Raw genomic sequence first — 20,798 nt, forward strand, 5'->3', positions numbered from 1 at the left:
TCAAACACAGCGTGATGACATCACAGCCGCGTCGGAGCCACGTCGCGGCGGGTTCATTACGCCTGCGCGCAGAGCGGCAAGATGGCGGACAGTGCGGAACTGAAGGTAAAGCGCAGCTGGAATTGGGGGACCGGGATCCCGCCCAGCGCTCGGTGTGGGGGAGTCCCAGGCTCCGGTCGGGGTGGGACGATCAGTCGGTGAGCCGGGAGAGGCAGGGTCTGGCGGCGCAGGGGAGCCGAGCGGTCTGCGTGCATTTAATATAGTCGCCGCTGTTATTGTTGCTGCCATACAGGGGGAGGGGGCTGTGCTGGGTGACCGCAGGGATCATTTGTGGGCAGTGCTATCTCCGAGTGGCACGGGGTGTGTGAAGGGGGGATGGATGGGGAGCTGGAGATCGGTGCTGATGCTCGGCTCTGTGTGGCTGCATGAGAGGTGAGCGTGGTCCCTGATACTTCCTCCCCATCCGCTGTCTGTCACCGGCAGCTCTCAGCCGTTTCCTATAACATCTCATCAACCTCGCTCTTTACCGTACATACCCGCTGTCACTTCAACCAGCCTGCCTTCCTATCATTCATTGACTGCCTAGCCCTCCACTCATCAGCCTCTGTGTGTGTGTGTGTGTGTGTGTGTGTGTGTCCCTGCCTCCCCTCCATCAGCCTCTGTGTGTGTGTGTGTGTGTGTCCCTGCATCCCCTCCATCAGCCTCTGTGTGTGTGTCCCTGTCTCCCCACCATCAGCCTCTGTGTGTGTGTCCCTGCCTCCCCTCCATCAGCCTCTGTGTGTGTGTGTGTCCCTGCCTCCCCTCCATCAGCCTCTGTGTGTGTGTGTGTGTGTGTGTCCCTGCCTCCCCTCCATCAGCCTCTGTGTGTGTCCCTGCCTCCCCTCCATCAGCCTCTGTGTGTGTGTGTGTCCCTGCCTCCCCTCCATCAGCCTCTGTGTGTGTGTCCCTGTCTCCCCACCATCAGCCTCTGTGTGTGTGTCCCTGCCTCCCCTCCATCAGCCTCTGTGTGTGTGTGTGTCCCTGCCTCCCCTCCATCAGCCTCTGTGTGTGTGTGTGTGTGTGTCCCTGCCTCCCCTCCATCAGCCTCTGTGTGTGTCCCTGCCTCCCCTCCATCAGCCTCTGTGTGTGTCCCTGCCTCCCCTCCATCAGCCTCTGTGTGTGTGTGTGTCCCTGCCTCCCCTCCATCAGCCTCTGTGTGTGTGTGTGTGTGTCCCTGCCTCCCCTCCATCAGCCTCTGTGTGTGTGTGTGTGTGTCCCTGCCTCCCCTCCATCAGCCTCTGTGTGTGTGTGTCCCTGCCTCCCCTCCATCAGCCTCTGTGTGTCTGTGTCCCTGCCTCCCCTCCATCAGCCTCTGTGTGTCTGTGTCCCTGCCTCCCCTCCATCAGCCTCTGTGTGTGTGTGTGTGTGTGTGTCCCTGCCTCCCCTCCATCAGCCTCTGTGTGTGTCCCTGCCTCCCCTCCATCAGCCTCTGTGTGTGTCCCTGCCTCCCCTCCATCAGCCTCTGTGTGTGTCCCTGCCTCCCCTCCATCAGCCTCTGTGTGTGTCCCTGCCTCCCCTCCATCAGCCTCTGTGTGTGTGTCCCTGCCTCCCCTCCATCAGCCTCTGTGTGTGTGTGTGTCCCTGCCTCCCCTCCATCAGCCTCTGTGTGTGTGTGTGTGTCCCTGCCTCCCCTCCATCAGCCTCTGTGTGTGTGTGTGTCCCTGCCTCCCCTCCATCAGCCTCTGTGTGTGTGTGTGTGTCCCTGCCTCCCCTCCATCAGCCTCTGTGTGTGTGTGTGTGTGTGTCCCTGCCTCCCCTCCATCAGCCTCTGTGTGTGTGTCCCTGCCTCCCCTCCATCAGCCTCTGTGTGTGTGTCCCTGCCTCCCCTCCATCAGCCTCTGTGTGTGTGTCCCTGCCTCCCCTCCATCAGCCTCTGTGTGTGTGTGTCCCTGCCTCCCCTCCATCAGCCTCTGTGTGTGTGTGTGTGTGTGTCCCTGCCTCCCCTCCATCAGCCTCTGTGTGTGTGTCCCTGCCTCCCCTCCATCAGCCTCTGTGTGTGTGTCCCTGCCTCCCCTCCATCAGCCTCTGTGTGTGTGTCCCTGCCTCCCCTCCATCAGCCTCTGTGTGTGTGTGTGTCCCTGCCTCCCCTCCATCAGCCTCTGTGTGTGTGTGTGTCCCTGCCTCCCCTCCATCAGCCTCTGTGTGTGTGTCCCTGCCTCCCCTCCATCAGCCTCTGTGTGTGTGTGTGTGTGTGTGTGTCCCTGCCTCCCCTCCATCAGCCTGTGTGTGTGTCCCTGCCTCCCCTCCATCAGCCTGTGTGTGTGTGTGTGTCCCTGCCTCCCCTCCATCAGCCTGTGTGTGTGTGTCCCTGCCTCCCCTCCATCAGCCTGTGTGTGTGTGTGTGTGTGTCCCTGCCTCCCCTCCATCAGCCTGTGTGTGTGTGTCCCTGCCTCCCCTCCATCAGCCTGTGTGTGTGTGTCCCTGCCTCCCCTCCATCAGCCTCTGTGTGTGTGTCCCTGCCTCCCCTCCATCAGCCTCTGTGTGTGTGTGTGTCCCTGCCTCCCCTCCATCAGCCTCTGTGTGTGTGTGTGTCCCTGCCTCCCCTCCATCAGCCTCTGTGTGTGTGTCCCTGCCTCCCCTCCATCAGCCTCTGTGTGTGTGTCCCTGCCTCCCCTCCATCAGCCTCTGTGTGTGTGTGTCCCTGCCTCCCCTCCATCAGCCTCTGTGTGTGTGTGTGTGTCCCTGCCTCCCCTCCATCAGCCTCTGTGTGTGTGTGTGTCCCTGCCTCCCCTCCATCAGCCTCTGTGTGTCCCTGCCTCCCCTCCATCAGCCTCTGTGTGTGTGTGTGTGTGTCCCTGCCTCCCCTCCATCAGCCTTTGTGTGTGTGTGTGTCCCTGCCTCCCCTCCATCAGCCTCTGTGTGTGTCCCTGCCTCCCCTCCATCAGCCTCTGTGTGTGTCCCTGCCTCCCCTCCATCAGCCTCTGTGTGTGTGTGTCCCTGCCTCCCCTCCATCAGCCTCTGTGTGTGTGTGTCCCTGCCTCCCCTCCATCAGCCTCTGTGTGTGTGTGTGTGTCCCTGCCTCCCCTCCATCAGCCTCTGTGTGTGTGTGTGTCCCTGCCTCCCCTCCATCAGCCTCTGTGTGTGTGTGTGTGTGTGTGTCCCTGCCTCCCCTCCATCAGCCTCTGTGTGTGTGTGTGTCCCTGCCTCCCCTCCATCAGCCTCTGTGTGTGTGTGTGTGTGTGTCCCTGCCTCCCCTCCATCAGCCTCTGTGTGTGTCCCTGCCTCCCCTCCATCAGCCTCTGTGTGTGTGTGTGTCCCTGCCTCCCCTCCATCAGCCTCTGTGTGTGTGTGTCCCTGCCTCCCCTCCATCAGCCTGTGTGTGTGTGTGTGTCCCTGCCTCCCCTCCATCAGCCTCTGTGTGTGTGTGTGTGTGTCCCTGCCTCCCCTCCATCAGCCTCTGTGTGTCTGTGTCCCTGCCTCCCCTCCATCAGCCTCTGTGTGTCTGTGTCCCTGCCTCCCCTCCATCAGCCTCTGTGTGTGTGTGTGTGTGTGTGTGTGTGTGTGTGTCCCTGCCTCCCCTCCATCAGCCTCTGTGTGTGTCCCTGCCTCCCCTCCATCAGCCTCTGTGTGTGTCCCTGCCTCCCCTCCATCAGCCTCTGTGTGTGTCCCTGCCTCCCCTCCATCAGCCTCTGTGTGTGTGTGTCCCTGCCTCCCCTCCATCAGCCTCTGTGTGTGTGTGTGTGTGTCCCTGCCTCCCCTCCATCAGCCTCTGTGTGTGTGTGTGTCCCTGCCTCCCCTCCATCAGCCTCTGTGTGTCCCTGCCTCCCCTCCATCAGCCTCTGTGTGTGTGTGTGTGTCCCTGCCTCCCCTCCATCAGCCTTTGTGTGTGTGTGTGTGTCCCTGCCTCCCCTCCATCAGCCTCTGTGTGTGTCCCTGCCTCCCCTCCATCAGCCTCTGTGTGTGTCCCTGCCTCCCCTCCATCAGCCTCTGTGTGTGTGTGTCCCTGCCTCCCCTCCATCAGCCTCTGTGTGTGTGTGTCCCTGCCTCCCCTCCATCAGCCTCTGTGTGTGTGTGTCCCTGCCTCCCCTCCATCAGCCTCTGTGTGTGTGTGTGTCCCTGCCTCCCCTCCATCAGCCTCTGTGTGTGTGTGTGTGTCCCTGCCTCCCCTCCATCAGCCTCTGTGTGTGTGTGTGTGTGTGTGTGTGTGTCCCTGCCTCCCCTCCATCAGCCTCTGTGTGTGTGTCCCTGCCTCCCCTCCATCAGCCTCTGTGTGTGTGTCCCTGCCTCCCCTCCATCAGCCTCTGTGTGTGTGTGTCCCTGCCTCCCCTCCATCAGCCTCTGTGTGTGTGTGTGTGTCCCTGCCTCCCCTCCATCAGCCTCTGTGTGTGTGTGTGTGTGTGTGTGTGTGTCCCTGCCTCCCCTCCATCAGCCTGTGTGTGTGTGTGTCCCTGCCTCCCCTCCATCAGCCTGTGTGTGTGTCCCCCTGCCTCCCCTCCATCAGCCTGTGTGTGTGTGTGTCAGCCTGTGTGTGTGTGTGTCCCTGCCTCCCCTCCATCAGCCTGTGTGTGTCCCTGCCTCCCCTCCATCAGCCTGTGTGTGTGTGTGTCCCTGCCTCCCCTCCATCAGCCTGTGTGTGTGTGTGTCCCTGCCTCCCCTCCATCAGCCTGTGTGTGTGTGTGTGTGTCCCTGCCTCCCCTCCATCAGCCTCTCTGTGTGTGTGTGTCCCTGCCTCCCCTCCATCAGCCTCTGTGTGTGTGTGTGTCCCTGCCTCCCCTCCATCAGCCTCTGTGTGTGTGTGTGTGTGTGTCCCTGCCTCCCCTCCATCAGCCTCTGTGTGTGTCTGCCTCCCCTCCATCAGCCTCTGTGTGTGTGTGTGTGTCCCTGCCTCCCCTCCATCAGCCTCTGTGTGTGTGTGTGTGTCCCTGCCTCCCCTCCATCAGCCTCTGTGTGTGTGTGTGTGTGTCCCTGCCTCCCCTCCATCAGCCTCTGTGTGTGTGTGTCCCTGCCTCCCCTCCATCAGCCTCTGTGTGTGTGTGTGTCCCTGCCTCCCCTCCATCAGCCTCTGTGTGTGTGTGTGTGTGTGTGTGTGTCCCTGCCTCCCCTCCATCAGCCTGTGTGTGTCCCTGCCTCCCCTCCATCAGCCTCTGTGTGTGTGTCCCTGCCTCCCCTCCATCAGCCTGTGTGTGTGTGTGTGTCTGTCCCCCTGCCTCCCCTCCATCAGCCTGTGTGTGTGTGTGTGTCCCTGCCTCCCCTCCATCAGCCTGTGTGTGTGTCCCTGCCTCCCCTCCATCAGCCTGTGTGTGTGTCCCTGCCTCCCCTCCCATCAGCCTCTGTGTGTGTGTGTGTCCCTGCCTCCCCTCCATCAGCCTCTGTGTGTGTGTGTCCCTGCCTCCCCTCCATCAGCCTCTGTGTGTGTGTGTGTGTGTCCCTGCCTCCCCTCCATCAGCCTCTGTGTGTGTGTCCCTGCCTCCCCTCCATCAGCCTCTGTGTGTGTGTGTGTGTCCCTGCCTCCCCTCCATCAGCCTGTGTGTGTGTGTCCCCCTGCCTCCCCTCCATCAGCCTGTGTGTGTGTGTCCCTGCCTCCCCTCCATCAGCCTCTGTGTGTGTGTGTGTGTGTGTGTGTATGTGTGTGTCCCTGCCTCCCCTCCATCAGCCTCTGTGTGTGTGTGTGTGTGTGTGTCCCTGCCTCCCCTCCATCAGCCTCTGTGTGTGTGTGTGTGTGTGTGTGTGTCCCTGCCTCCCCTCCATCAGCCTCTGTGTGTGTGTGTGTGTGTCCCTGCCTCCCCTCCATCAGCCTCTGTGTGTGTGTCCCTGCCTCCCCTCCATCAGCCTCTGTGTGTGTGTGTGTCCCTGCCTCCCCTCCATCAGCCTCTGTGTGTGTGTGTGTCCCTGCCTCCCCTCCATCAGCCTCTGTGTGTGTGTCCCTGCCTCCCCTCCATCAGCCTCTGTGTGTGTGTCCCTGCCTCCCCTCCATCAGCCTGTGTGTGTGTGTGTCCCTGCCTCCCCTCCATCAGCCTGTGTGTGTGTCCCTGCCTCCCCTCCATCAGCCTGTGTGTGTGTCCCTGCCTCCCCTCCATCAGCCTGTGTGTGTGTGTGTCCCTGCCTCCCCTCCATCAGCCTGTGTGTGTGTGTGTGTCCCTGCCTCCCCTCCATCAGCCTGTGTGTGTCCCTGCCTCCCCTCCATCAGCCTCTGTGTGTGTGTCCCTGCCTCCCCTCCATCAGCCTCTGTGTGTGTGTGTCCCTGCCTCCCCTCCATCAGCCTCTGTGTGTGTGTGTGTGTCCCTGCCTCCCCTCCATCAGCCTGTGTGTGTGTGTCCCTGCCTCCCCTCCATCAGCCTGTGTGTGTGTGTCCCTGCCTCCCCTCCATCAGCCTGTGTGTGTGTGTGTGTGTGTGTCCCTGCCTCCCCTCCATCAGCCTGTGTGTGTGTGTGTGTCCCTGCCTCCCCTCCATCAGCCTGTGTGTGTCCCTGCCTCCCCTCCATCAGCCTGTGTGTGTGTGTGTCCCTGCCTCCCCTCCATCAGCCTGTGTGTGTGTGTCCCTGCCTCCCCTCCATCAGCCTCTGTGTGTGTGTGTGTGTCCCTGCCTCCCCTCCATCAGCCTGTGTGTGTGTGTCCCTGCCTCCCCTCCATCAGCCTCTGTGTGTGTGTGTCCCTGCCTCCCCTCCATCAGCCTGTGTGTGTGTGTGTGTGTGTGTGTCCCTGCCTCCCCTCCATCAGCCTCTGTGTGTGTGTGTGTGTGTGTGTCCCTGCCTCCCCTCCATCAGCCTCTGTGTGTGTGTGTGTGTCCCTGCCTCCCCTCCATCAGCCTGTGTGTGTGTGTGTCCCTGCCTCCCCTCCATCAGCCTGTGTGTGTGTGTCCCTGCCTCCCCTCCATCAGCCTGTGTGTGTGTCCCTGCCTCCCCTCCATCAGCCTGTGTGTGTGTGTGTGTGTGTGTCCCTGCCTCCCCTCCATCAGCCTGTGTGTGTGTGTGTCCCTGCCTCCCCTCCATCAGCCTGTGTGTGTGTGTGTGTCCCTGCCTCCCCTCCATCAGCCTGTGTGTGTGTGTGTGTCCCTGCCTCCCCTCCATCAGCCTGTGTGTGTGTGTGTGTGTGTCCCTGCCTCCCCTCCATCAGCCTGTGTGTGTGTGTCCCTGCCTCCCCTCCATCAGCCTGTGTGTGTGTGTGTGTGTGTGTGTGTGTGTGTCCCTGCCTCCCCTCCATCAGCCTGTGTGTGTGTGTGTGTGTGTGTGTCCCTGCCTCCCCTCCATCAGCCTGTGTGTGTGTGTGTGTGTCCCTGCCTCCCCTCCATCAGCCTGTGTGTGTGTGTGTGTGTCCCTGCCTCCCCTCCATCAGCCTGTGTGTGTGTGTCCCTGCCTCCCCTCCATCAGCCTGTGTGTGTGTGTGTGTCCCTGCCTCCCCTCCATCAGCCTGTGTGTGTGTGTGTGTGTGTGTCCCTGCCTCCCCTCCATCAGCCTGTGTGTGTGTGTGTGTCCCTGCCTCCCCTCCATCAGCCTGTGTGTGTGTGTGTCCCTGCCTCCCCTCCATCAGCCTGTGTGTGTGTGTGTGTCCCTGCCTCCCCTCCATCAGCCTGTGTGTGTGTGTGTGTGTCCCTGCCTCCCCTCCATCAGCCTGTGTGTGTGTGTGTGTGTGTCCCTGCCTCCCCTCCATCAGCCTGTGTGTGTGTGTGTGTGTGTCCCTGCCTCCCCTCCATCAGCCTGTGTGTGTGTGTGTGTCCCTGCCTCCCCTCCATCAGCCTGTGTGTGTGTGTGTGTCCCTGCCTCCCCTCCATCAGCCTGTGTGTGTGTGTGTCCCTGCCTCCCCTCAATCAGCCTGTGTGTGTGTGTGTCCCTGCCTCCCCTCCATCAGCCTCTGTGTGTGTGTGTGTGTGTGTGTGTGTGTCCCTGCCTCCCCTCCATCAGCCTCTGTGTGTGTGTGTGTGTCCCTGCCTCCCCTCCATCAGCCTCTGTGTGTGTGTGTGTGTGTGTGTGTGTGTCCCTGCCTCCCCTCCATCAGCCTCTGTGTGTGTGTGTGTGTGTCCCTGCCTCCCCTCCATCAGCCTGTGTGTGTGTGTGTGTGTGTGTGTGTGTCCCTGCCTCCCCTCCATCAGCCTCTGGTTTTTTTTATACTTTTTTTTTAAAATTTATTTAATGATAGAAAGTTTGTGTATAGACATTGACTTTATGTAATTTTTAGATACTTGTTTTAGGTTTCATAGAAGCTAAATATATTGGCCCTGGGGTTTTGTCTCTAAAATACTATACACTTGCTGAGGGGTGTATTTCTTTTATCCCATCATATCTAATGTGCATCATATCAGGACTGTCTTGCAATCTGGTAGGACAGCTATACTGTACTTTGGAATCCTATGTATCCCTTCTATTATCCCTTTAGTGTAAGCTTGCGAGCAGGGCCCTCCTACCTCTGTCAGTTTGTTTGATCACTTTTCCAATTGTAAAACACAACAGAATATGCTGTACTATTTAAGAAACTGTAAATACTTGGTTAATTTAATGTTTAAAGTAGACTAGAGTCTGAAATGGTACAGATAGACAAAATGATAAATGCTCCATATTTATGTTTGACTAACATTTCTAACCTTGATATTACCAGGTATGCTGATCTTAAGTGGAGTACACGCTAGTGAATATATCTAGACTGTTTGGGTGGTGTGTTCTCCATACACGTTGCCCGATCTGTTGGGGCGGACATCACAAATGGGCTGGTGCATGTGTCCGCCCGCTAGGCTGTCAATTATCGGCGGCTGTCGGTGGATCGCATACACGCAGCACGATGCGCCGATATGTCTTCAAATATATGGAGCCGTACAGATGGTGTAACGGTTAGCATTACTGCCTCACAGCACTGTGTTCAATTCCCACCATGGCCCTAACAATGTGGAGTTTGTATATTCTCCACAGACTTGTGTGGGTTTCCTCCCACAATCCAAAAATAAACTGGTAGGTTAATTGGCACCCAACAAATTCCTAGAATGTCTGTGTGTGCGTGCGTGTACATGTGGTAGGGAATATAGATTGTAAGTGCCACTGGGGCAGGGACTGATGTGAATGTTCAAATATTCTTTGGCAATCTCTGCGGAATGTGTGCGCTATATAAATAACTATTAATAAATATATTGGGCACCCTTCAGATATTGATGGTACAAAAGCTCTGATTGGCTGACGCCGCAGTCACAGGGTCCTGGGACACAGTGAAGGGTAGGAGAGATGCGCATTGCCCTCTCCTCCACCCAGGGAAAATGGAAGGAGGGGCGGCGACAGAGTGGTCGAGTCACCCCGATAGCTGCCGCAAGCTACCGGTAGCTCGCAAGCGACGGGTTGGCGACCACTGTTTTTAGAGTAATGTAACTTGATGATCACAAATTTATAATACTTTAATGTGTGTTGCAAGAAGCATGCTGATTGTTGGTAGTATTCAGGTTCTTCATGGTGCCACTTTTCTATAATTTGGCAGCCAGTTGGCAAGAATCACTGATTATTTTTGGAAAGTGGTATGTTTTAACGGTGCTTACATTTTATTTATTTAGTTTCTTATATAGCGCACACAAATTCCGCAGCGCTTTACAGAGAATATTTCAACATTCAGTCTTGTTTTTCACTTACACAATGGGGAAAACTCAATAGTTAACACGCTGTTAGCAAGAGATCGCCCCCAACAGAGCTATTTAAATTTTTGCACTGTTCAGGCCCAGTCGGCTGCTGGCATTTCCGCTTGCACCCTAAGGGGTGGCAAGCTGAAATGTGCAAAATGTTACCAGTCTAAACGTTCAAACAGGAATGAGTAATTTTAGCTGCTTTAATCGGCTAAACCTGATACTAATTAGAGTACATCCTTTCTTCCTCCTTTTTTTTTTTTTTTTTTGTCCAAACTGGCTAGTTGGAACAAAAATCTGGAAAGAAATGTATTAACAGTTTCTTATATAGCGCACACATATTCCGCAGCGCTTTACAGGGAATATTTGAACATTCACATCAGTCCCTGCCATAGTGCAGTTTACAATCCTTTTATTTTTGTTGGGCGCCAATTCACCTACCAGTATATTTTTGGATTGCAAGAGGAAACCGGAATACCCACTCAAGCACATCTAGAATATACAAACTCCGCATAGTTAGGGCCATGGTAGGAATCGAACTGGTGACCTCAATACTGTGAGAGTAATGCTAATCATTCCACTCTCTGTGCATCTCATGATTAATAGCCTGACACATAAGTTAAATGTATTTGATTTAACCAATTTGTCTGCCCTTTTTTGTAAGTCATTTATGGTTTCATTATCATTATCTCCCATACTCAACCAGATTCTGGTTCCAACCAGACAGATTGGACAATAAATCTTTAGGTGTATGGTCAGCTTAGAGGGGAGATCGGGTGCAATATAAGGGATAAAACATAAATTTGTTTTTAACTACTGATTAGGAAAGCTGTGCCATATATGGCTCTCAGTAAGAAGTTTATTGTTTATACATAGTAGGCCACGGTATGACCAGTCGTCATGTGACCTAATGTTACTATAAATAGTTTTATGATCACGTGCCTGGTGAATTTCAACCAATTTGTATTTTGTTGTGGCTGTTTATATGTTCCTTTTTAACAGCACCCTATAGTTATAGTCAAATTATGGTACTTGTTTCCTAACACGACGCCCATCTTATGCCATTGCATACCACTAATTAAGGTATGCGATGGGACCCGATTTTCGGGTCCTAAGAGCCGCACTGTACAATTTTAATATCGCTTCGCATGCCATTACAATTGCATGCGATTTGTAATTGTACAGGCACCCTGATGGGTGATTACTATGTTAAATGCACCCCTATTGTTAATGCCACCCTCACTATCAACGTCAACCCAAAGCGTGGCGAGCGCAGCGGTAAGAGTCCCCCGACCTTTTCATACCCCTCACTATCCGCGTGGAGTTGATTTTATATAGTGTGGCGAGCGGACCCGGAATACATGTGAAGTAATCCGCGTCCCTTTGCGGGTCTCGCCATGCTTCGGGCTCGGTGGCTCGCTGCGCTTGCCACACTATATAAAACCAACTCCACACCAACATGGATAGTGGGGCTATGAAAAGGTCGGAGGACTCGTACCGCCGCCCCTCGCGGGTTCGCTGCGCTCGCCATGCTTCGGGTTGGAGTTCATAGTGAGGGTGGCATTAACAATAGGGGTGCATTTAACATAATCACCTCATCATGGTGCCTATACAATGAAAAAATCGTTTTGGTCGCATGCGATCATAAGATTAAAATCGTGGGCGCCGTGCTAGGAAACTAGTACCCAAATTATTACGATTAAACCCTTTCAGAAATTGACATTCCTTGGCTGTACATGTGAAGCACGCTTGTTTGACAAGCCGACTTGCTGGGAAAGGGATGCATAAATGGGGTGCGTGAGCGTCGCGCACGCCTCATTCGTGCCGTGGCATACCATGGGCTTCGCAAATGAGCGTGGCTCCATCTGTATGTCCGATAGGGGTATATTGGGGAGTAATTCAGTTGCAGGTGATGTTCCAAACATCTCCCTGCAGTTCAGCTGTGCTATTAAGGCAGCTCAACGCCTTTTGATTTATCCTGTGCACCTCTGTGGTGTAAGAAAAGTTAGTATTCTTGCTGGTGGCAAACACAGCTGAGCCACTTATTTGTTTGTCCTCCGCCTACTCTTCCACTTTAGCACGTTATTGGCCAACGTTTTTCGATCAGAATGTTTTGAATCGCAGGTAGATCTTATCGTAACCAGTTTACTATAGGAAATGAGGACTGTTCCATTGCATACTGTAACCGTGACTAATAACGCTTTGAGTGCTAAGTGAATCTGTCAAAATTGGTTTGAAATTTGCCAAGAAAACATTTTTATTCATCATAATCTGTGATGTTTCCCTTTTTTTTTTTTTTTTTTTTTTACTTTATATAACAAATGTGAGTGGCGCTGGAATTTTTAGTGGATATTTTGTGCATCTAATGGATGTTGGCACTGAGAGAGTTAATACTTTAGTTTTTAGTATGTGTCCATTTTTATTGTAAACTTAATGTAACGAAATATTCCTAGCTTCTGTAATCTTATATTTATTTGGGAGAAATAACAGTGTAGTAATGAAAGTTGGCAGCGTGAGCCTGTAGGCACAATCTCTGTTTTACAGCACAGTGAGTGGGACATGGTACAGAGAAGATCCAGGTTAAGTTCCTGCCAGGTTAGCAAAACAATGGCTGGCAATAGTAGGTTGCAATCCAAAAGGATCACCATTTTTAGAAAGATTTTGCGGCATTATTTATTATGCTAGTCATCTGCATATGGTTTTTGTACCAACTTCTGTAGAGAACTGATTAGTGAAAGGGTTTGGAATGATTCCATTTTGGGAGGTTATTTATTTGCAGGTTTGATTGAAAGTGTCTTTAATTTCTGTTGATTATTAAGTTTGATCTTGCTGTGCTATATCAAAACAGCACATGGGTCAAATTCAAATCGCAGGGAAAATTAAAATGGGCAAAACCATGTGCATTGCAGGTGGGGCAGATGCACCATGTACGAAGTGTTGAGGTGTGTACACACGGTCGGCGGCCATGCTATTCAATCCCGATGCGATCAGATCGAATCACAAGACAAACCAGCAATTTTACTATATAGTACAGATCTGTATTATAAATAGTCAATGCAGCCTGTTTATCTGGCTTCGAGGTGTGCTGTGCGGGAGCGCGCATTGGGATCGCAAGGTTTAAAAACCTATGCGGTTTTGATTATATAGTCAAAATTGTATAGTGTGTACACGCCATTAGTTTTGGGTGGCGTGTGTTGAAACTAAAATCTATACTGCAGTGTAATAATAAAGCAGTCAGTGTTTACTCTGCACAGAAACAAAATAACTCATCCAAGTCTAAAGGATCTGTGATCTTGAAATTTTGCTTGAACTCTCTATCGGTCCTGGACAAAAGATTTCTTGTAGAAAGTAAGTTTTGACAAAATTTTCTTCAGATTTCAGAAAAATTTGAACACCTTTGGTGAAATGAATGGAATCTTTCCGCGCAGAGCTGCCGGCGCGGTCTCCCCCCAAAGGTCTCCGTGCATACCACTGAAATGTAGGTGTGCAGAGTAGTTGCTCACCCTGTTGACTGCATGCCGACCGCCTGGTAGCCTGAACAGAGTTCTTCAATACCTTATCACTCAAACACCCATATGAGTGGCCAAGTGCCCTATCTCCCAAATACCCAAGTGTGCCTGTACCTGAGCGCCCAAATACTTAAATCAGGCATGTCCAACGTTGGCCCTCCAGATGTTTTGAAACTACACATCCCAGCATGCTTTGCAATAGTTTTAGCATTCTCTAATAGCAAAACTGTGGCAAAGCATGCTGGGATGTGTAGTTTCACAACATCTGGAGGGCCAACGTTGGACATGCCTGACTTAAATGCACTGGTCACCCAAACTCCCAAATACTTGAACACCTGCATACCCGAGTGCTCCAACTCCTAAATGCCTGACTTCCCAAACACCCGAGTCCCACAGATTTTTAGCTGCATCTTCCCTGCAGCTCAGAAGATGCAGCTAAAGAACCGGGGGAGTGCACATCGGATCACAATCGTTCATGGCCGCAAACAATTTACAGTAAAATCGGCTGATAAGTAGGAAATCATTCAAGAAATCTGTCGTGTAGTGATCCCTCCAGGATCACAGGAGGGCAGGGCATCAGGAGAAGTGGGGCACTCTGATTGTGCTGTCCTGGGCCTGCAGATATCTCTGTAGGTGACGGACTGGCCTGGCTGTTTTAGCAGGGTGCCGCAAAACAGCCTAGATTGAACACTGGTAGTGTGAGGGCACTTGTTACATGTTATATCTGCCCAACCTGCAGTGCACATGGATTTGCCTATTTTAGGAATATATTTGCTCTGCGATAAGGTCTAAATTATGCTTTAAATGCAATAGCCTCTGAGTTCTGCAGGACTTTTTTGTTTTTCTTCACTGCTTTTTTATTGTCAGGCTCTTACAAATGTCCCGCACCTCTGCAACACGAAGACTATATTGCTTTAAGCCCATTTTGTCCTTCACAATCTATTGAATCCTGTAGACATGTGTAGGGAAAGTTGGAATATTAACAGTACCATATATGGCTGATGTGTAAAGCAGAGCATTGCGGCAAATTACTTTGAATTAAAATGGCTATGTTGCTAGTTGGCTATGTTGCTAGTTGGCTATTAAAAGCATTGCTCTTTAGATCTTAAGTCGAGCACACTGGGAAGCAAGCTGCTGCTTGTAAATAAACTACCTGGTCATAGAAACATAATTAGTACTTCAGCTATTTTGATTTATCCACCTGTGGTTAGGCCTAGATAGCTCTACCTAGACTGTTATGCTGGGTACACACCTTTTTGAAAAAAAAAAAAAAATTTATATATATATATCTCTATCTCGTGAGAACAAAAATCTGGAAATGTACAGGAGCAATCAGAAATGTGCTCCCAAACAGTGGTCATTCAGATAAATTGGTTAAATCAATTTGATGTAGCAAATAAATATATACAAACAATCACTTTTGTCTGTTTTTCAATCATTTGGGAGCAAGTGATTAATTGCCATATACTCCCATACATTACCATTTATTTTTGTTCCCACCAGACAGATAAATCTGTAGTTGTGTGTCTTGAGGAACATGGTTGGCAATGCCTGCATTATACCATTAATACTTATCGACTGGTCTCTGGCATATTAGTTTCATGCAAACAATATGACTTCATCATTGCCATTGTTTGTATATTTGGGGGCAGCACCAATGTGCTAGTATGCATTCGTGAATAGAAATGCATCACGGACGGTGTAATGGTTAGCATTACTGCCTCACAGCACTGAGGTCATGGTTGCGATTCCCACCATGGCCCTAACTGTGTCGAGTTTGTATATTCTCCCCGTATTTGCGTTGGTTTGCTCCCACAATCCAAAATATGCTGGTAGGTTAATTGGCTCCCAACAAAATTAACCTTAGAGTGAATGTGTGTGCATGTGGTAGGGAATACAGATCGTAAGCTCCACTGGGGCAGGGACTGATGTGAATGTTCATAAATTCTCTGTAAAGGGCTGCGGAATATGTGTGCTATATAAATAACTGCCCAATTAATGATAGTGTTGGCTGTTTCTAGGTGAGCGAAGGGTAATACCACATTTGATTACCCCCCAAAAAAATTAAATGTCCCCCACCCTTAGATTTTTCCAAAATAATTTTTTATTGAGAGCATGGCACATCTATTTCTGCCAAATCTATATTGACTGTCTGACAATTAGTTTATTACCGGTAATCCTTTGAGTGCCAACATCTGTGAGATGCGCAGCAACATCTGAGAGATGTGCCAACAGCCCTGAGATGCAAAATATCGGCTAAAAATGGCAGTTATGAATTCAAATAAAAAATGTGTGTATTTAAAAAAAAAAAAAAAAAAAAACCTATTAAAGGTAAACATTACAGGTCATTATGATGAATAAAAATGTTTGCTTGCCAATTTTGACAAATTCACTTGGCACTCAAAGGGTTAAATATATTTGTGTGTATGTTTATTAGATGCATTTTTTTTAAATTAGTATTAAGGCTCATACACACTGGGCGACTTTGAGCTGAAAGCTGCTCAAGACAGGAGGTTTGAGCGGCTTTCCGCTCCCGCAATATCGCCGGGAAAGCTGATCATCTGCAGATGAGCGGCTTTGCATAGAGCTATGCAACGCCCCACACACACACACACACACCCCTGTCGCCGCCAGGCAGCGGGAAAGCCGCTCAGTGTGTATGCACTGAGAGGCTTTCCCTGCAGCGATGAAATCAATCATCATAGTTGCCCAGTGTGTATGGACCTTTATTGTGGTCACATTCTTTCATGCACCCTGTTTTAACCTATACTTCATAGCTTATGTTAACCACTTCTCCAGATGATTAGTGACAGGTGTGTTGGTAACTGCTCACCTTTTAAAAGCATGGTCTGCTGTGAGCTTTATGGTGTGTACACACTTGTACAATGTGCATGAGATTTTGACTATATAGTCAAAATCTCATCTGGATCGCATGCAGATTGTATGGGTTTTAACCCTTGCAGATGACACAAAGGTATGCAACAGGGTAGACACACCAGGAGGGGTAAAACAAATGATTGAGGATCTAGTTAGATTAGAGAAATGGTCAAGAGAATGGCAACTACAGTTTAATGCCAAAAAATGCAAAATCATGCACTTGGGTCTCAGAAATCCAAAGACTCAATATAGTATAAATGGCACTATAATGGAAACTACTGAGGAAGAGAGGGAGCTAGGTGTCACTATTTCAGGGGACTTAAAGGCAGGTAGGCAATGTAACAAAGCAATGAAGAAGGCAAGTCAGATGCTTGGTTGCATAGGGAGAGGTATCAGCAGTAGAAAGAAAGAAGTAATAATGCCACTGTATAGGTCATTGGTACGACCTCACCTAGAGTATTGTGTTCAGTTCTGGAGGCCATATTTCCAGAAGGATATAAATACATTAGAGACTGTACAAAGAAGAGCAACTAAAATGGTGCATGGCCTACATCACAAAATGTACCAGGAAAGACTAAAATATCTTAATATGTATACGTTAGAGCAGAGAAGGGAAAGGGGGGACATGATAGAAACTTTCAAATATATCAAGGGCTTTAACAAGGTACAGGTGGGAGACATTCTTCACAGGAAGAGGAGCAACAGAACACGAGGACATGCACTGAAACTAGAGGGAGGAAGATTCAGGGGAAATGCGAGGAAGAATTTTTTCACAGAAAGAGTAGTAGATAAGTGGAATAGCCTCCCAACAGAGGTGGTAGACGCAAATACAGTAGTACAATTTAAACATGCTTGGGATAAGCATATTGATATCCTTACAAAAAAATAAGGATCAAATATGGTTTGAGGTAACATGTTTAAAAAAAGGGGCAGACTAGATGGGCCAAGTGGTTCTTATCTGCCGTCAAATTCTATGTTTCTATACCGATGCGCGCTCCCGCATCGCAGCCAGAAAGTCTTGGCTGCATAGACTTTATAGTCTAAATTGTAATATAGTCTAAATTGTACAAGTGTCTACACACCTTTACCAGATAGCATGCCTGGAATCAAACATTAATGTGATAGCTATGTGTATTTTACAGAAAAGTGGGGTCCCTTGAAGGGGGCAAATCATGAACTAAATCTCCACTATTTATTAATATCAGTTAGATTGTAGGGGGCTCTGCACTCACTAAATTCTCTATCTAGCTTTATATTTTTTTTTCTTCAATGTTTTAAATTGTATAGTAATTCTAATCGTGGTTTCTTGATACCGTTTTTATTAGAATTATCACAGGTGTTTTTTTTTTTTTTTTGCTGAGCATAAATTTTTTTTTATTAAAATATATATTCATGTGATATAAGCACATGAATAAAAATAGCATGCCCCTTCACAAAATAAAATTCCTGTGTTTTTTTTTTTTTGTTTTTTTTTTTTTTACACCAAAATTAAAACAAAAAAACTTTTATTTTGGTACTTGTGGAGTATCACGGCTCCCATCGTATGGCATCGTATGCCATATGTAGTGGCATACGATGGCATACGATGCGATGTTTTACCGATTTTTGAGCATTTTTGCTCAAAAATCGTATGCCATCGCATGGCATCATATGCCATATGTAGTGGCATACGATGTCATACGATGCGATACGATGTTTTACCGATTTTTGAGCAAAAATGCTCAAAAATCTGTAAAACATCGTATGCCATATGTAGTGGCATACAATGTCATACGATGCGATACGATGTTTAACCGATTTTTGAGCATTTTAGCTCAAAAATCGTATGCGATTGCATCGGATGGCATCCGATGCGTTGGCACCCGATTTTGCACTGAAATGCATCAGAATGCATTGAAATGTGTATTAAAGTAGTGAAATGCCCCCAAAGGCCATTTTTCATAGTGCACCACCCCCACTATCAACGTCAACCCGAAGCGTGGCGAGCGGCGGCGGTACGCGTCCTACGACCTTTTCATACCCCCACTATCCACGTCGGCGTGGAGTTGAGAATAGAATAGTGTGGCGAGCGCAGCGAGCCACCGAGCCCGAAGCGTAGCGAGCCCCGCGGATACCTGTAAAGCCCGCGAGGAGACGCGTATAGCTGTGAAGGTATCCGCGTCCCCTCGCGGGGCTCGCCACGCTTTGGGCTCGGTGGCTCGCTGCGCTCGCCACACTATTCTATTCTCAACTCCACGCCGACGTGGATAGTGGGGGTATGAAAAGGTCGTAGGACGCGTACCGCCGCCCCTCGTGGGCTCGCTGCGCTCGCCACGCTTCGGGTTGACGTTGATAGTGGGGGTGGTGCACTATGAAAAATGGCATTTGGGGGCATTTCACTACTTTAATACACATTTCAATGCATTCTGATGCATTTCAGTCCAAAATCGGGTGCCATCGTATGGCATCCGATGCGATCGCGTACGATTTTTGAGCTAAAATGCTCAAAAATCGGTAAAACATCGTATCGCATCGTATGACATCGTATGCCACTACATATGGCATACGATGTTATGCGATGGCATACGATTTTTGAGCAAAAATCGGTAAAACATCGCATCGCATTGTATGCCACATGCGATGCGATTTTTAGCATACGATCTGCATACGATGCAGGTCGTGGGAGCCGTGATACTCAAGTACCTTTATTTTAATAGTTCACATTCCACTTCTCCATGAAAAGATGGAGAATTGCTACACGGAGAGACACGGCGAAAATCACTTAGAAAGACGGCGAGAAGTGCACGTTGTATAGGGTTGTTCGTTTTTTGAGACCAAAATTCTCCGTCCAACGCGAGAAAAGCACAAACTCGCCATAAAACACGGCAAATTTTTCTCATTGAATACTGCCCTGTGTCAGGAACACGTACAACACAGATTTTGGCCTCTTAATAATGATGAGCTACAGATATATATTTATGACTTGAAGACAGAAGGAACCAGAGTCAGTGTCACTATGGCAAAAGTCGCACACAATGTAGACAAAAGTAATCTGGGACATACAAAGCCCTAGCGTAGGGTTGTACATTGTGTATATTATTGAATATAATGAGGAGGAACAAGATGTGCTGTACTGTACACTTAATGAAACAAAATCCATCAACAAGTGTCTGGGCCATCAACAGATAAGTGTTTTTGGTTCACTTCCTCTTTGTACAAAGTGCCTACTATCCATACAATCACTCTGTAATAGACAAAATCATATGCACTGCAGGTGCAGAGTTAGATTTGGGTGTCTTTTTTATTTTTGTTTATGTGCATGGTAAATACTGGATGCTTTATTTTTACACACACACACTATTATTATTATTATTATTATTATTATTATTATTTTTTTTTTTTTACACACGTGCTGTTCGGCCAGGAATCAGCGCATATGTTTTGTATTATGCTAATAATTGCAATTTTACATTCAAAACTGAATACAGAAATCCCAGCATTATTAAATGTGACGTCCTTGAGACTTAACAATGTGGCTTAGTAGTGATCCCACACAGGAAGACAGACCTTCCCGTGTAAGGCATTACAAATAAAGCTAGGCTGAAGTTGGTCAGATGGAAAATGACTTGCCTCACTGGAGCCATTGGTTTTTATAAATCTGATTAATTGTATGGACCCTTCATTTTGCAGTCTTGCTGCTGTTAGGAAGTGCAATCGGTGTGTGTGTGTGTGGCAATTTTCAATTGCAATAACCATCTAATACTTTCAATAAAGCACATACAGCACTGAGAGTGCACACACTTAAATGTTCAGGACAATAAAAACTATTATGTAAAAACTGTGGCTTATGTGACCCTGTTCTCCTAATTTACTGAACGAGAGAAACCAGCAAGTACTGTAGTATAGGCCTTGATTCCATAGTTTGCATTGCAGAAAATCTTTGTCTGCCGCTATTCAATTGTTGCTCCGGAGTGAACAAAAAGTGGCACCTGCATTTCAGCTCTGCTGCTGTCTACATAGTACAGCAGCAGAGGCTCTACGCTGCCCCTACCCAACCTCCAGACTTACCGCAGGACACTGGTGGAAAGAGTCCTGGGTTGGATGACCCGAGTTACCTGTTTTACACAGCCCCTGACTCCGGATATGCCCTGTGTGCGACCCTGAGCATTTGCAGGGTTGGATTACAGGGTAACAGGACCCTGGATATTCTTTTGGCCCCATTTACACCAAGCTCCGCCCTGGAGTGGTGCTGCAATAACCGGGTTGAGACTCTGGTATAAATGGGGTAGAACAGGGGTAGCCAACCTCCATCCAGCTTATTGGTTGGGTGGCTACACATACTCGTGTATAATGAAGGTGTATTCAGTAAGGTGTTAGTCTTTACAAAACCCAAGTGGTCATTACTTATGGCATACTTGCCATTTTTTATGACGTTCAGGGCGGGGTATCCTACTACATGCAGTCATTTTATTGCAGCTATTGGCTGCTGTCCCAGGTCTGGGTTTTTTTTTTTTTGGGCTATGTTAAATTGAAATTACATTTACAAATCAATTTTGGTCTCTTCTGTCAGAGGACATGGTTTCAAAAGTCTGACTTATTCAGGTGCAATTTTGAAAACTAAAGTATTCTGTGATTGGTTAATTATTGACGAGGCACTTGTGCGACTTCTGCTTTTAAGCTGTGCTTGCTAAGTATATTTTGATGGCAGTCTCCTGAACATTAACATTCATCATAGTGGCAGAGGCCTGTAGATGCTTTTTTAATTCTGTAACTTTCTATAGCATCATGTACCTACTGTAGGTGAATTCACTGACACCCACTACTGGAATATTGACAGCGCTTTTCATTTATAACTACAAATGGAT

At 49.1% G+C, this 20,798-nt stretch overlaps 1 protein-coding gene across 3 annotated transcripts in view; it reads left to right on the forward strand.

Annotated features, from left to right (window-relative positions):
* Positions 1–5: 5 nt before the first annotated feature.
* PIAS1 (protein inhibitor of activated STAT 1) overlaps positions 6–20,798 on the forward strand; it is a 65,399-nt gene continuing 44,606 nt past the window's right edge. The window contains exon 1 of one of the 3 annotated variants that reach the window (XM_083184381.1): positions 6–105. In XM_083184381.1, the coding sequence (XP_083040507.1) occupies positions 82–105 (24 nt within the window). In that variant the 5' untranslated portion in view covers positions 6–81. Of the gene's footprint in view, positions 198–353; positions 433–20,798 lie in introns of those variants that run through there. The other 2 variants (XM_083184382.1, XM_083184383.1) reach the window with 2 other exon arrangements.

Source organism: Crinia signifera, chromosome 4 (genome assembly GCF_055691185.1).
Source record: "Crinia signifera chromosome 4, ASM5569118v1, whole genome shotgun sequence".
Lineage (NCBI taxonomy): Eukaryota > Metazoa > Chordata > Amphibia > Anura > Myobatrachidae > Crinia > Crinia signifera.